At 44.5% G+C, this 13,288-nt stretch overlaps 1 protein-coding gene across 1 annotated transcript; it reads right to left on the bottom strand.

Moving 5' to 3' along the window:
* Window positions 1–4,360: 4,360 nt before the first annotated feature.
* On the bottom strand, window positions 4,361–12,071 carry LOC147669880 (butyrophilin subfamily 3 member A3-like). The gene is made up of 2 exons (XM_086948177.1): window positions 11,792–12,071; window positions 4,361–5,657 (listed from the first exon to the last, which is right to left on the bottom strand). The coding sequence occupies exons 1-2, from the start codon at window positions 12,069–12,071 to the stop codon at window positions 5,110–5,112; spliced, it is 828 nt and encodes a 275-aa protein (XP_086804303.1). The 3' UTR covers window positions 4,361–5,109.
* Window positions 12,072–13,288: the final 1,217 nt, after the last annotated feature.

Here is a 13,288-nt window from a genome sequence, read left to right as displayed (position 1 = left end):
CCAGGCACCGCGCGATCAATAAATGAGACAGAAGTGTCTGTGTTTAGAGTCAGAATTAAAAGTACTGGAGTCAGGAGTGCCTGTGATCGGAGTTCAGATGATCTGTAATTGATGAGTGGCAGTGCCTGGAGAGAGTATTATCTGTAACTGAGACATAAGTGATTGTGCTTGAAGTCAGCTGGCCTTAAGTTTTAAATCCACAGCCCTTGTGTTTGGAATTCTCAGTGCCTGTGCTTGACATCACAAGCGACTAAGTCTTGCACCACTAACAACTGACTCAGAAGTCTTCAGTGTCTAGGCTTAGAGTCAAAAGTACATGTGATTGGTGACAGGAGTGCCTGTTTGGAGAAAGGAATGTCTGTGATTTGAATGAGATCACAAGTTACTGTGCTTACAATCGGCCGTGCATGTGTTTTGAATCAGCAGTGCCTGTGCTTGAAGTCAATAGTGACTCTGATTGTAATCACAGTTATCTGTAACTGAGTCAGGAGTAGTCAGCAGTGCCTGATTCTGAATCAGCTGTGTTTATGTTTTGAACCAGAAATCCTGTTGCTTGGAAACAGCAGTGCATTTGTTGTGAATGAGGGGTACGTAAGCTCGGAGTCAGGGTTATCTGTTAATGTTTCAGCAATGCATCTTCTTAAAGTGAACAGTTTTTGTGCTTGGAGTCAGGAGTGCTGCTGCTTTGAGTTAGAATTAGCAGTGATTGAGTCAGGAGTGTTTGTGTTTGGAGTGACAAATACCTGTTTTTCTGAGTTAAAAGTCCCTCTCCTGTGAAATATGATAGGCTTAGCTTGGAGTCAGCAGCACCTGAGGTTTGAGTCAGGAGTGCCTGGGTTTCAAGTCAGCAGTGCTATGTTTTCAATCGCTGGTGCCTTTGTTTGCCGTCAGGAGTGTCTGATCTCGGCAGTGCCTGGTATGAATTAGTAGTACTTGAAGCCAGCAGTCCCTGTGATTGGGATCAGGAGTGCCTATTTTGATTCAGCAGTGTCTGTCTTTCATAGAATTGCTTCTGCCTAGGGTAAGCAGTGCTTGTCTTTTGAATAAAAACTGGTTGTGTTTTAATTCAGCAGTGCCTGTGCTTTTGAAGCAGCAGTGTCTGTAATAGAGGCCCGGCTGATCTGTAACTGAGTGAGAAGTGCAGTCACCACCTACCCCGTGAATGAAAAACAGAGCTCCTCTACTATCAATAACAACTGTCTTACCATCTTTCCTGACTTCACGGAGGTAGAATTTTACAGGTTGACAGCCAAACTAAAATCGGGCTACCCTGCAGACCCGCTTAGACCCACTCAATTTAGAAATGCGACATTGGTACCTCCTCTTCGCCAGCTTATTACCCTGTCCTTTGCCGGACTTCCGGCTAAGTGGAAACAAGCCTATGTCAACCCGATCTTGAAGAAACCCACCTTAGATCCCAAGAAACTGGAAAACTATCTGCCCATTTCCCTTCTTCCTTGGCCAGCCAAGGTGGCAGAAGCACATGCGAACAACGTGCTCTCTAAACATCTGCTGACTGCCAACATCCTGGACCCCTCACAAAATGGGTTCCGGGCTGGTCATAGCACAGAGACTGCTCTCCTTGCTATGACGGAACATCTTCGCTGGGTGCTGGACTCTGGTCAGACTGCGGCACTGGTGTTACTCGATCTCAGTGCCACGTTTGACACGGTCTCACGCGCAGTGCTGCTCCGGCGTCTGGAGGAATCAGCAGTCACTGATCATGCCCTTGAGTGGTTCAGGTCTTTCCTTTCTGGAAGATCGTTCAGGGTCGCCACTCCCCCATACAAATCACAGGCTTATCCTATTGAACAGGGTGTGCATCAGTGGTCTGCGCTTAGCCCCACGCTGTTCAATCTGTATGTGCAGCCGCTGGCTGCGGCCGCCAAGCATTGGGGCATGACTTTGGTCTCTTATGCTGACGATACACAGCTGGCGGTTACGCACTCAAGGGGCTCTGACCTGGAGGCCTCCAGGTTCAGGGAGGGCTTGGCGGCAGTGGCTAGTTGGATGACAGCTAACTGCCTCCAGCTCAATACCAACAAAACCGAGGTCATGATCGTAGGTAAACACACTAACCTATGGGGAGATCAATGGTGGCCCGCGACTCTGGGTCAGGCCCCCATTCCAGTGAATGAGGTAAAAAAAATTGAGTGTCTGGCTAGACCCCTCCCTCAGTCTCGCTGGACACACAAAAAAAGTTGCGGCCAAGTGTTTTGGCATTCTGCGCGGAATCAGGCCTATCCTAAAATTCTTTGATGCCTCAACCAGACAACTCATCATCCAAGCCACGGTACTATCACGGCTGATTATGCCAGCTCACTTCTGCTGGGGGCCAACCTAGCTGAAGTAGCTCAGCTGCAGTGCGTTCAAAACGCCGCAGCCAGAGTACTAGTAGGCCTCCCTGGATTCTGCTCAGCGAGAGGTACTATCCGGAAGCTACATTGTCTTCCTGTAGCGCAAAGGATAGAATTCAAGACCTTGTGCCTATCCTTTAAGATTATCAAACAGGCCTCCCCCCAAATCCTTAAGCATCTGCTGACACCTTATGCGCCTTCTCGCTCACTGAGGTCTTCAGGACAAAATCTGGTGGAAGTTCTGCGCTTTAAACGATCAAGAGCCGGAGGCCGTTCCTTCCGGGTTCTAGCGGCGAAACTCTGGAACTCTCTACCAGCTCATATCCGAGCCCTGGATCATCTTCTTCCCTTTAGGAAGGCGATAAAAACCCATCAGCTCCCTCTTAACCCCTTCGATGGGGCCGCGATTCCCCTGGTGTGCTGTAAACAGCACGAACAGGGGCGGGCCGTGACGAACCCCAGCTCATCAGCATGGAAGGGGTTAAACCCTGTTTCTGTAACATGCACCAGTCTGCTGTGCTACTCTGCCTCCGACATTGCAGCTGGAGTTCCTCTGTTAGTCTAAAAGCGCCGGGACGCCCCTTTGCTGGGGAAGCTGTGCGCTATAGAAATTTTAATAACATAACATAACATGTGTTTGGAGTTACCAGTGCCTGCTATTGGGATCATAGTTATCTGCATTTGTATCAGTAATGCCTACATTTGGAGCCAGCAGTGCCTTTCCTAGGAGTCTGGGGTTTCTGTGTTCGGAGTTAGCGGTGTCTTTGCTTAGGGTCAGAGTTATTTGAAATTGAGTCAACAGTGTCTGTGACAAAGACCAGTAATGCCTGTTTTCTTATCCGCAGTGCATGTGCTTGCAGACAGACCTGCCTGTGCGTGGAGGCAACCTTTCCTGTGATTTAAGGCTGAAGTGCCTGTACCTAGAGTCAGGTGTGTCGGTGCCTGCAGCCAGCAATGCCTGTATTTGGAATTGGAAGTGACTGTGTTGGAATTTGGTGTGCCCGTATCTGGAGTCAGCTCTGGCTATTATCTGTGACACCAATCACAGGCACTGCCAACTCCAAGCACAGGGTTATCAATAATTATGTCAGAAGAGCCTGTGCTTGGAGTCAGTATTAGTTAAGTGTCCAGGGCCCATGTTTTGAATCAGCAGTGCCTGTGCATCGAGTCCCTGGATTTGGAGTCATCATCATCTGTAATGAGCCCGGGGTGATTGTCGTTGGTGTCAGGGTTGTCTTTAATTAAGGCAGCAGTGCCTGTACTGGAGCAAGCGATGCCTGTGTTTAAAATCAGGATTACCAGTAATTCAGTTAGCAGTGCCTGTGCCTGGAGTGAGTACTAAGAGTAACTGATTCAGCAGTGCCTGTGTTTTGGGAAATCATTTTTTATAATTGAGTGAGCAGTGAATGTGACTGAATCACCTGTTCTTGTGTTTGGAGTAAGCAGTTCTTTGCTTGAAGTCACCGTGCCTGGAAGCCAGAGTTGCTGTTATGGGAGGCAGTTGCTCAAGTGTTTTGAATCAGCAGTGGCTGTGCTTAGACTTTGCATAGTCTGTGGCTGGAATAAGGAGTGTGTGTTCAAGAATCGGAGGTGCTTGGAGTGAGGAATGGCTTGCTTGAAGTGAGCAGTGCCTTTGCTTTTTCAACAAAGAGTAGGTAGTAGTGTTCCCTTTCAAAAAGGAATGGAACCGCACAATCAGTGAACATTCTACACTTGACAGTCAAAGTATGAAAATACAGTTGGTATGCAATTGTTTCCACACCTACTACCAAAAGGTGCAAAAGACACAAACAAATGATTGTGTTTACAAGGTTTTGAAAAAATTGAAAAAATGCTCAGCACACCCTTATATTTTATCAAAACAATTAGAGACTATGTTTCTGTCAAAATTACAATCATTTCTTAATCAGAGCAATGATCATTCATTAGTTATAGGAAAAGAGAACAAACTGTCCAAATTCCCACATTCTATTCCGAAGACAGAATCCACATCACTTGGATTCCTCAAATACGTAATTTCTTTATTTTTCTTTGATGATCCATCCCAAAGCAACAACAGCCAACACGTGTTTCATCTTCCCTTAGACTTTGTCAAGGCAAAGGCGGATTAATTCATAAACAAAAAGTACATCCTTTGAGGCAGTCCAATACAATTGCATATCACTGCCATAGCATTCACCGTAAATCTTAAAAGTATTAATGGTGAATTTGAAGCGATGTCATGAGAACGATGACCGAGACCCTGATAAGTCCTAGGGAGAAATCACACTCTCTTGTCTCTCAATGCATCTTAACCGCCCTGTGCGAGACGGTGAATCCATGGAGTCCGCATTGTACAGGGACAGCCGCCCCCCACCCCCCACCCCCGTAGTCCAGATACACCCCCAGCTTCAGGGGTTCCTCACGAGGGGACAAAGGGGTCGGAGGGGAGGTGAGAGCCCAGTACTGACCAGTCCACTCCCTCTGCACAGCCCACACTCCCCCCTCAGGTTACCATGTGATCTGTCTCTTCCTCTCCCCAGACTCTGCTGCGAACCCTACAGTAGTGTCTGCCGGAAGTGAACTCCTGTCTTGGGGGTGTCTGGCAGGGACTGTGCTCTGTCTATCCATCTCAGAATGTCACTGCCCCAACCCCACATCAGCTGGTGCCCCTCCCTCCACAAAGGAGTCGCTGCCCCTACCCCACGGGACTCCAGCCCCTCCCCCAGGGACCTCTAGGGGTGCAATGTTCAGGGGAGGGGTGCTACGGCTCCTACACCAGCCTCAGCTCTGTTCCCGAGTAGAGGTAGAAAATCGGGAAGAGCCTGTGAGTGAAGGGGGCCTGGGGGAAAGTGTAGAGAGGCTCCATGGAGACTGCATTGTACAGAGACAGCCGCCCCCCTTCGTAGTCCAGATACACCCCCAGCTTCCGGGGCCTCTCACCAGGGGACAGAGGGGTCGGAGGGGAGGTGAAAGCAAAGTACAGATCATCATCAGTCTCATCACCATTATCATCGTACAAACATCTCCCCCTCTGCACAACCCAGAATCCCCGCTCAGGTGACCATCTTATCCCTCTCTTCCTCTCCACAGACTCTGCTGCGACCCCCACAGTCCATCCTCTCCCCTGCTGCAGCAGCTGCACCTCCCAGTAATGTCTGCCGGAAGTGAACCCCTCGCTCCCCAGAACACAGCGCCAGGTGGTAAATCTTTTGGGGGTGTCCGGCAGGGGCTGACATGTGTCTGTCCGTCTCACACGTCTCCCCCCCTCAGACAGGAGGAGCTCAAGATGCGCTGTGTCTGGATCCAGAGTCACCGTCACTGCAGAGAAGAGATTCAGAATTAGAGATTTGAGCTGCAGCACAGACGACTAATCACAAAGAGCCACACTACACTTTACACTGCACTAGACAGCACTTACGCAGAAGGAGCGCACTGTACTATAAAATACACTGTACTATACTGCAGTTACCTGGATCTACACACTGTACTGTACTGCACTAGACCATACCTATCCTATAAGGGCCTACTGCACTACACTGTACAATACACTGCACTATACAGCAACTACATGCAAGAGTGCTCTGTAGTGTACAATACACTGCATTACATCACACCTACCTGGAAGGAGCGCACTGTACTCTACATTACCCTGCACTACACCACACCTACCTGAAGAAGCGCACCAGTACTGTACAATACACTGCACTACACCACACGTACCTAAAAGAAGCACACTGTACTAACAATACACTGCACTATATTGCACCTATCTGGAAGGAGTGCACTGTACAATACACTGCACTTCACCACACCTACAAGGAAGAAGCGCACAGTACTCTACACCACACTGCACAACACCTACCTGGAATAAGCACACTGCACTATACCACACCCACCTGTAAGGAGTGTACTGTACTGTACAATATACTGCAGTAGACAACACGAACATGGAAGGAGTGCACTGCACTGTACAATATACTGCACTATACATCACCTACCTGGAAGGAGCACACTGTAATGTACAATATACTGCATTGTACTACACCTACCTGGAAGAAGGGCACAGTACTTTACACTGCACAACATCACACCTACCTTGAATGAGTGCAATGTACTGTAAAATACAATGTACTACACCACACCTACCTAGAAAAAGCGACATGTACTAAACAATACTGATGTAAGTATCACATTACAATTGATGGGGGTTATGAAATAGATTTATTCATAAGACAGGAAACAGCTTAAGAAGCACTCTGCACCAGGTTCTGGTTTACAGCTCAACCTCCAACCGCTCTTCTTAGAACCCTATACAAAGAATACACAACAAGGAATGCAAGGCGCATGCAAGGTACATTCCATATTATTAAATAATGAATACAACACACCTTTCCCCTTTTGAAAAAAAAAAACAAGAAAAAACTATATGCATAACATTGCAAACAAATAAAATAATAACAATCAAAATCTAACAAAATCTTTCATTGTACAGGGACATTTCTGATGCGACAACCTCTTCTAGGTTCAATTACTTGTTTATCATCAACTTGAGTACATTCTAAAGGAACCACACTGTGCTCTACAACTGGAACTGGGTTTGGTTCAATGTTGATATTGTTAGGCACACTCGAAGTGGACTCAAAATCACCAAAATTATCCATAAAATTCTGAGAATCTTCATCTTCGACATTCCCCAAAAGTTTCTGTGTTTTTTTTTCTACATGTTTAGCTCTGTACATAGATACTCGTCTAAGATTCCAAATTTTCCCACCTTCTACTCTATCAGCTTTACTAAATACCTCAATAACTTCCATAGGATCAGACCATTTGGACCATCTTTTATTAATTGACCCTCCAAGCTTCACGCGTACCAAATCACCTACTTGAATTTTCTGATTTAACAATTAATGCTTATTCTCACATTTGCTCATTTTCTCTTGATATTTTTTAACACATTCCCTGACCTGTGAAAAATCCACACCAGAATCATACAAATTACTAGTCTTTAACCATCAAGGCATCAGTTTAGATCCAGGTTTCCTACCTCTTAACATCTCAAAAGGAGAACATCCAGTAACTGATTTAAGAAATGTGCGATATGTAAGTAAAGTGGCACGTAAAGCTTTCCTCCAGTCAATATTGCTCTTGACAGCTAACTGAATAGATTTTTTTATAACTCTATTAAATCGTTCCACCTGACCATTTGCCTGGGAATTATAATTAGAAACTCTTTTATGCACAATGCCATATTTCTCCAAAAACAATTCCATTTCCTTACTGGTAAATTGCGTACCATTGTCAGAGATGAGTTCAGCCAGTAACCATTCACGAGAAAAAACATTATCGAGAAATTCTATGACCTGAGTGGAAGTAATTTTGTCAACAACCTTCACTTCTGGCCATTTAGAAAAATAATCTATTAAAACCAAAGCAAATACTTCTCTAGAAGAAGGAAGACACAAAGGACCAATAATATCAATCCCTAATTTCCTCCATGGCCCTTTGGAATACTCAATAGGAGTTATGTCAACAGATAAAGGCTTGACTGATTTGTCACTCTTTGAACAAGGACCACACTCTCTAACCCATCTGTCCACCATGCTATCAATACTGGGCCACCAATAAAATTCCCTCAAACGCCTCTTGGTGCTGGACATACCCATATGTCCTTCATGGGCAATAACCATCAATTTCTCTCTAAATCCATGAGGAGGAACAATTTTATCGCGTCTGGTAATTATATCTTGCAAACACATAAGTTCATCTTTAATTTTAAAAAACGAACTTAACTCCTCGTTCAATATCCTCTCTTCTGGCCAACCTTCAAATGAATTTTCAGCAACTTTAGTCAACACATCATCCTCAACTATGGCTTTTTTCCACTCTTTTCCGAAATAACTTCAGAATCTGCAACTATACCATAGTTAATATCCTCCATGGTATAGGCTACATCAACACATTCTTCTACAACATTGTCAGAATCCAAAGTACAGGGCAAAGGTAAATAAGACATGCAATCCGCGTGCACATTCAAAGGCCAGGAATGTATTCAATACTACATTGAAATTCTTGCAATTTAGCTGCCAACCTCTCCAAGCGAGCTGTCAATGTTCTTCCACTCCCTGCAGCTAGCATGTTAATCAAAGGTTTATGATCCATCCTCAACTAAAATTTTGTGCCCCACAAAAATTGTCGAAAATGTTTAGCAGCCCAAGTACAAGCTAAGAAGATATAAGATACAACACTAACAATTCCCTTTCAATGGTGGTGATGTAAGTAGAGGAGATAATCTGACACGTTGCTGGTTGGCATATAGAAGATTTATTGCAGCACAGAAATAAGCAGGTCTGTCACCCTTCTGGCCAAAGCTCTAACTGCCACAGCATAGAACACACAGGAGCATCATAGGCAGAATCTACAGACAATCTAGAAGGCTAACAGGGAAGAGAGGCTAAGCAATATACAACATATCTCCCCCCCTAAAACAACAAAAGAAAATGAAACAAAAACACAAGAAACAAAAGATCAAAAAGACACTCAATGAATGTAATCATCTAAATAAACTGGAGGGCGACGGGATGAATGAGTACCCACAACCTTCAGGCGTTTCTCTCCCTCTTTACAAAAACTGCACTTAACCACACAATCAACAGCATCAGAGTCAATTAGAGGCCACCAGAAATTTTCCTTCACACGCCGTTGGGTGAGGGTCTGCCCCAAATGACTCTCGTGAGCTAGATTAAGAATCCTACCTCTCAAAGAACTAGGAGGAACTGTTGCGTTCTAATCGAGGACCCTGATCGATACTGTGACCTTATGCCCCTATTCGGCTATAAATCCATTTATTCCCTATATTGGCATAACCGTTCAAGTGCAATATTCAGAAACTCGTCTCTGGCCTCACACGAACAGAGCCACATTTCAGGATAGCTTTCTCTGCCACTTCCTTTGCAACCAATTAGTGCAATGACATAGCAGAAGTTACTATCTGAGATTCCTAGATTAACACTCCGAGTTCTTCAACAAGATAAAAACTCAGCAAACCTGGAAATCCCCGCTTGCTGTGTTTTGATTAGTAATAGAACTCTAATGAGCACTGATAGACGATCACTTCCTAGTGACATCTTTATTGACGTCTTATGTCCAAAAACTTACGTCAAACAAGGCACCTTTCAGGTATAAATATTACCAACGTTGCCTTAAGCAATAGCTGTCTGCTGTTTGCTGTTGTTCGCTGCTGCTGTCTTCGCTGAAGCTGAAGGAGTTGTCATGCTGATGATACCACAGCTGCTATCGCTACTGCTTTCGCTGCTAACTAGCGAACGATGGTGTGGTGAACCTAGGAGCTGAACAGCCGTCCCCCTGCAAGAGCCCAGCCGATGCAAGCTGCCCGCGGACGCTGCCCCTCCTCCTCCTCCTCGACGTGCTGAGAGAGACGCTGTCTTTCTCCTGCAGAGAAATCCAGCTCCGGCGTTTCTAGTCTACCCTTGCGGGTGACTAGGATATCGACCCCCTGAAGGATATACCAGACCTCCATCATTCTATTCCAGAGGTATGGTGTTGACTAAACCCTTAGAGAGAATTCTTGAAGCAAACCTTGGCAAAACCAACTTAAACTGAAGCTACTTACTCACTCCCCTCCCAAGTATTAGGCGTAGGTCAGGTACACTGGGGTACGCGTAGTTAGAAGCACCAGTTGAGTATTTTAGCCTAATGTTTATATGTTTTATTCATTTTAAACCATTGTATGGCTAAGAAACCATATCAATGCTTTTACAGTATTATTTCGCAATACTCATCTTACTGTACGTACTTTTTATAATAACAAGTCTTGCAATTGTGGCAATTCATTTCTCTTGTACGAGACGAAAGACTGTTCAATAAATGTTACCCTTTATTGACAATGCCCGTCTCTCTATTCTCTACATATTGTGAAAGTAAACTGCACAACCACTGACTGAGTAAAATAACTGTCTATTGTTTCACACGACCCTAGAGATTGATTCTTGATCTGAGGAGCAAAGTTGTCATGTTGCACGGTTGTTGGAAAACTGAATCCCTTCTTGGCTGTGCCAGGGAAGCTGATCACTTCCTATTTCAGTCAAGAACGTTTCCAGTGACCTCTGAGCTAGTTGGTAACAACCCCAATTAAGTTTAACATAGTCAGTGGAGGCCTGGAAGATCCGCACTTCTACGTCGATACTACTGTTTATGTTATTCCAATGCGCAGGGCCTATTGGGAAAATAGGAACTGCACTACAGAACAAAACGATCGCCTCTCATCAACACATTCTTACCATACAGAGACAACTCACTCAAGACCCTAAGAAAGGGCCTAACTGAAGGCTCAAGAGTACTCTCCCTTCTCGCCCCCTTAACAACAAGATTAACAACAGCTTTTAGGACAGTATCCTCCTCCATGCCTTTTGACCACTCCTCAGCTGAAAAGGAACCCTCCCCCAAGAACAAAACATCTTGTAAGGAAGCAACCGCAGTATCGTCTCGCACATCAACTAAAGAGTCCTGCCCTATAATAGACCGCACAGGAAGACGAGATAAACAATCCGCCTGAATGTTTCTCCAACCATGTACAAACTCCACTTCAAATTGATAATCCTGTAAACGAGATGCTAACCTGGCCAACCTGGGTGACCCCTTCCCTGTTCCCCTAGGTGCCAAGACATTAAGCAAGGGCTTGTGGTCAGTTCGAAGAATAAATTGCGAACCCCACAAGTAAGTTCTAAAATAATTAGTCCCCCACACAGCCGCAAGAGCTTCCCGTTCAATCACAGAATAGTTTGATTCAGATACAGTCAATGGTCTAGACGCAAAGGCAATGGTTTTCTCCACGCCAGCATGTTTTTGGAGAAGAACCGCACCAAGACCAATCCCACTCGCATCCACCATCAGGATAGAGGAGCGCTTAGTATCAAACGGGGTAAGTACATTCACAGACTTGAGCTCCGCCTTAATCCCATTAAAATAAGATTCTTGCTCACAAGACCACAGAAACTTGACCCCCTTTTTCAATAAAGATCTCAAGGGAGCAGTTTTTGATGAAAAATCCCTCACGAACTTAGCATAGAACTCAATTAGTCCCATGAAGGACCTGAGCTGTTCTTTGTCAGCTGGAGGAGGAGCTAAATCAATAGCCTCCAACAGATTTCTTTTTGGTTTAACACCATCAGCAGAGAGACAAAAACCCAGGTATTCTTTTTCTTTAACCAAAAATGCACACTTTTCTCCCCGCAAAGTGAGCCCAGCATCAACCACCCTGCATAAAACACTTTGTAAGACACTGTTCTACTCTTCTAGTGAATCACCAAAAATCAGGATATCGTCCTGAAAGAATATAACTTTGTCCAAACCTTTAAACACTTCCGTAACCATTCTCTGGAACACACTCGCAGCTGAAATCAGCCCAAACGGTAACCTTGTGAACTGAAATGTACCTTCACCAGTAATAAAGGCTGTTAGATGTTTGGAACTTTCATCTAAGCGAATCTGGTGATATGCATGTTTCAAATCCAACTTGATGAAAAATTTCGCCCCTTTGAGTGTGGAAACTAATTCCCCAATGTTTGGCAACGGAAACACGTCAGCCACCACACACTTGTTCAAAGAACGCAGGTCCACACAGAACCTAATTTTATTGTCAGGTTTCTGCGAAATCACCACAGGGGAAATCCACGGAGAAGCCTCCACAGGCTCAATAATGCCCCCTTGAGGCATTTCTTCTAGAACAGATTTTACCTCTTTTCACAAGGCAAAAGGGACCCTTCTAACCTTGTGCTGAATAGGAATACTGCCCTCTTTCAACACAATTCTATGTGAATACCCCTGCAATTCGCCTAATTGTTCCCTGAACACATGATTGTAAGTAGTAAGTATATCATCCACAGCAAAACTGTCTACAACCAAAACAGGTTCATCCGCTCTAGGATTTACAACAATATGTAGATCATATTGATGTGAACGTCCCAAAATGGCAGGGCCATCTACAGACACATATACTTTACCCCAAGTGGACCTGTTCTTAAAGACAACTTTTCCTTCAAAGTATCCAAGAAGGTCGATATTTACACCCTGGTAACCAGAGGGAAATATGTCACAAACCTCTAGAGATCTGTCACCCCATACATCCTTCAGCAAAGACGCAGGAATGATAGTCCACTTAGAACCAGTGTCGACCATCAAACTGATACGCTTGTCATCAATCATAAAATCAGCTTTAGGAATTCGCTCTCTTTTCTCAAGGCAGGAACACACTGAGTCACACAAAGCGAGAATTTTGTTCACATCCCGTTTTAGCTCGCCATACTCGTTCACAACAGTAACTCTTGGGTTAGACTTGTTTTTGCACATCTTGGAAAAATGACCTAATTTGCCACAACGTAAACACTCTTTATTATTCGCAAAGCAAAACTTTGCATCAGACGCATGCGAATAACTACCACACCTGGAACACATCTTTGACTGTGACCTGTTAATGGGCTGTTGAGAAATATTTTTTTTTCTGCAGAACATAACCCTTTTTCCTCACAATAGCAATAGCAGCCGCTTCACTATCACAGTTATCGCTATTAAAAACTTTTTGTGACACCTCAACAACCTTTGAATCTAAACCACTCTATTGTAGTTCCTTCATACACTTCTCACTCTCTTCAACTACCTTAGCTAACTCAATCGCTACTTTTAAAGTGGAGTTTTTAGCCACCCACAAATGTTCCTGTATTTTGCCATTATTAGCTTGTACAATAAGCTGATCCCTAATGAGTTCATCTGTCATTTGCCCAAAGGTACATTTCACAGATAGCTCACGTAGACGCGCAACAAAATCGTCTATACTCTCATCTTCCAGTTGCTTGTTTTTGTAAAATTTGTATCTTTGCAGAACCAGATTTTCCTCCTTTCCAAATCTAGTCTCAAGTCTTGTGAAAGCCTCCTTA

Source organism: Lissotriton vulgaris, unplaced genomic scaffold (genome assembly GCF_964263255.1).
Source record: "Lissotriton vulgaris unplaced genomic scaffold, aLisVul1.2 SCAFFOLD_800, whole genome shotgun sequence".
NCBI classification, from domain to species: domain Eukaryota; kingdom Metazoa; phylum Chordata; class Amphibia; order Caudata; family Salamandridae; genus Lissotriton; species Lissotriton vulgaris.
Note: the sequence above shows the minus strand (reverse complement) of the source record. Positions and strands in the feature narration are given on the sequence as shown.

What these genes read in the sequence shown, in the direction of transcription:
- LOC147669880 (XM_086948177.1), bottom strand. Translation starts at nt 12,071, where the DNA reads ATGCCTCAAGGGGGCATTATTGAGCCTGTGGAGGCTTCTCCGTGGATT. An exon ending in AGCCTTTATTACTGGTGAAG is followed by an intron (nt 5,658 to 11,791) that starts GTACATTTCAGT and finishes TCTTCTCTGCAG; the next exon opens with TGACGGTGACTCTGGATCCA.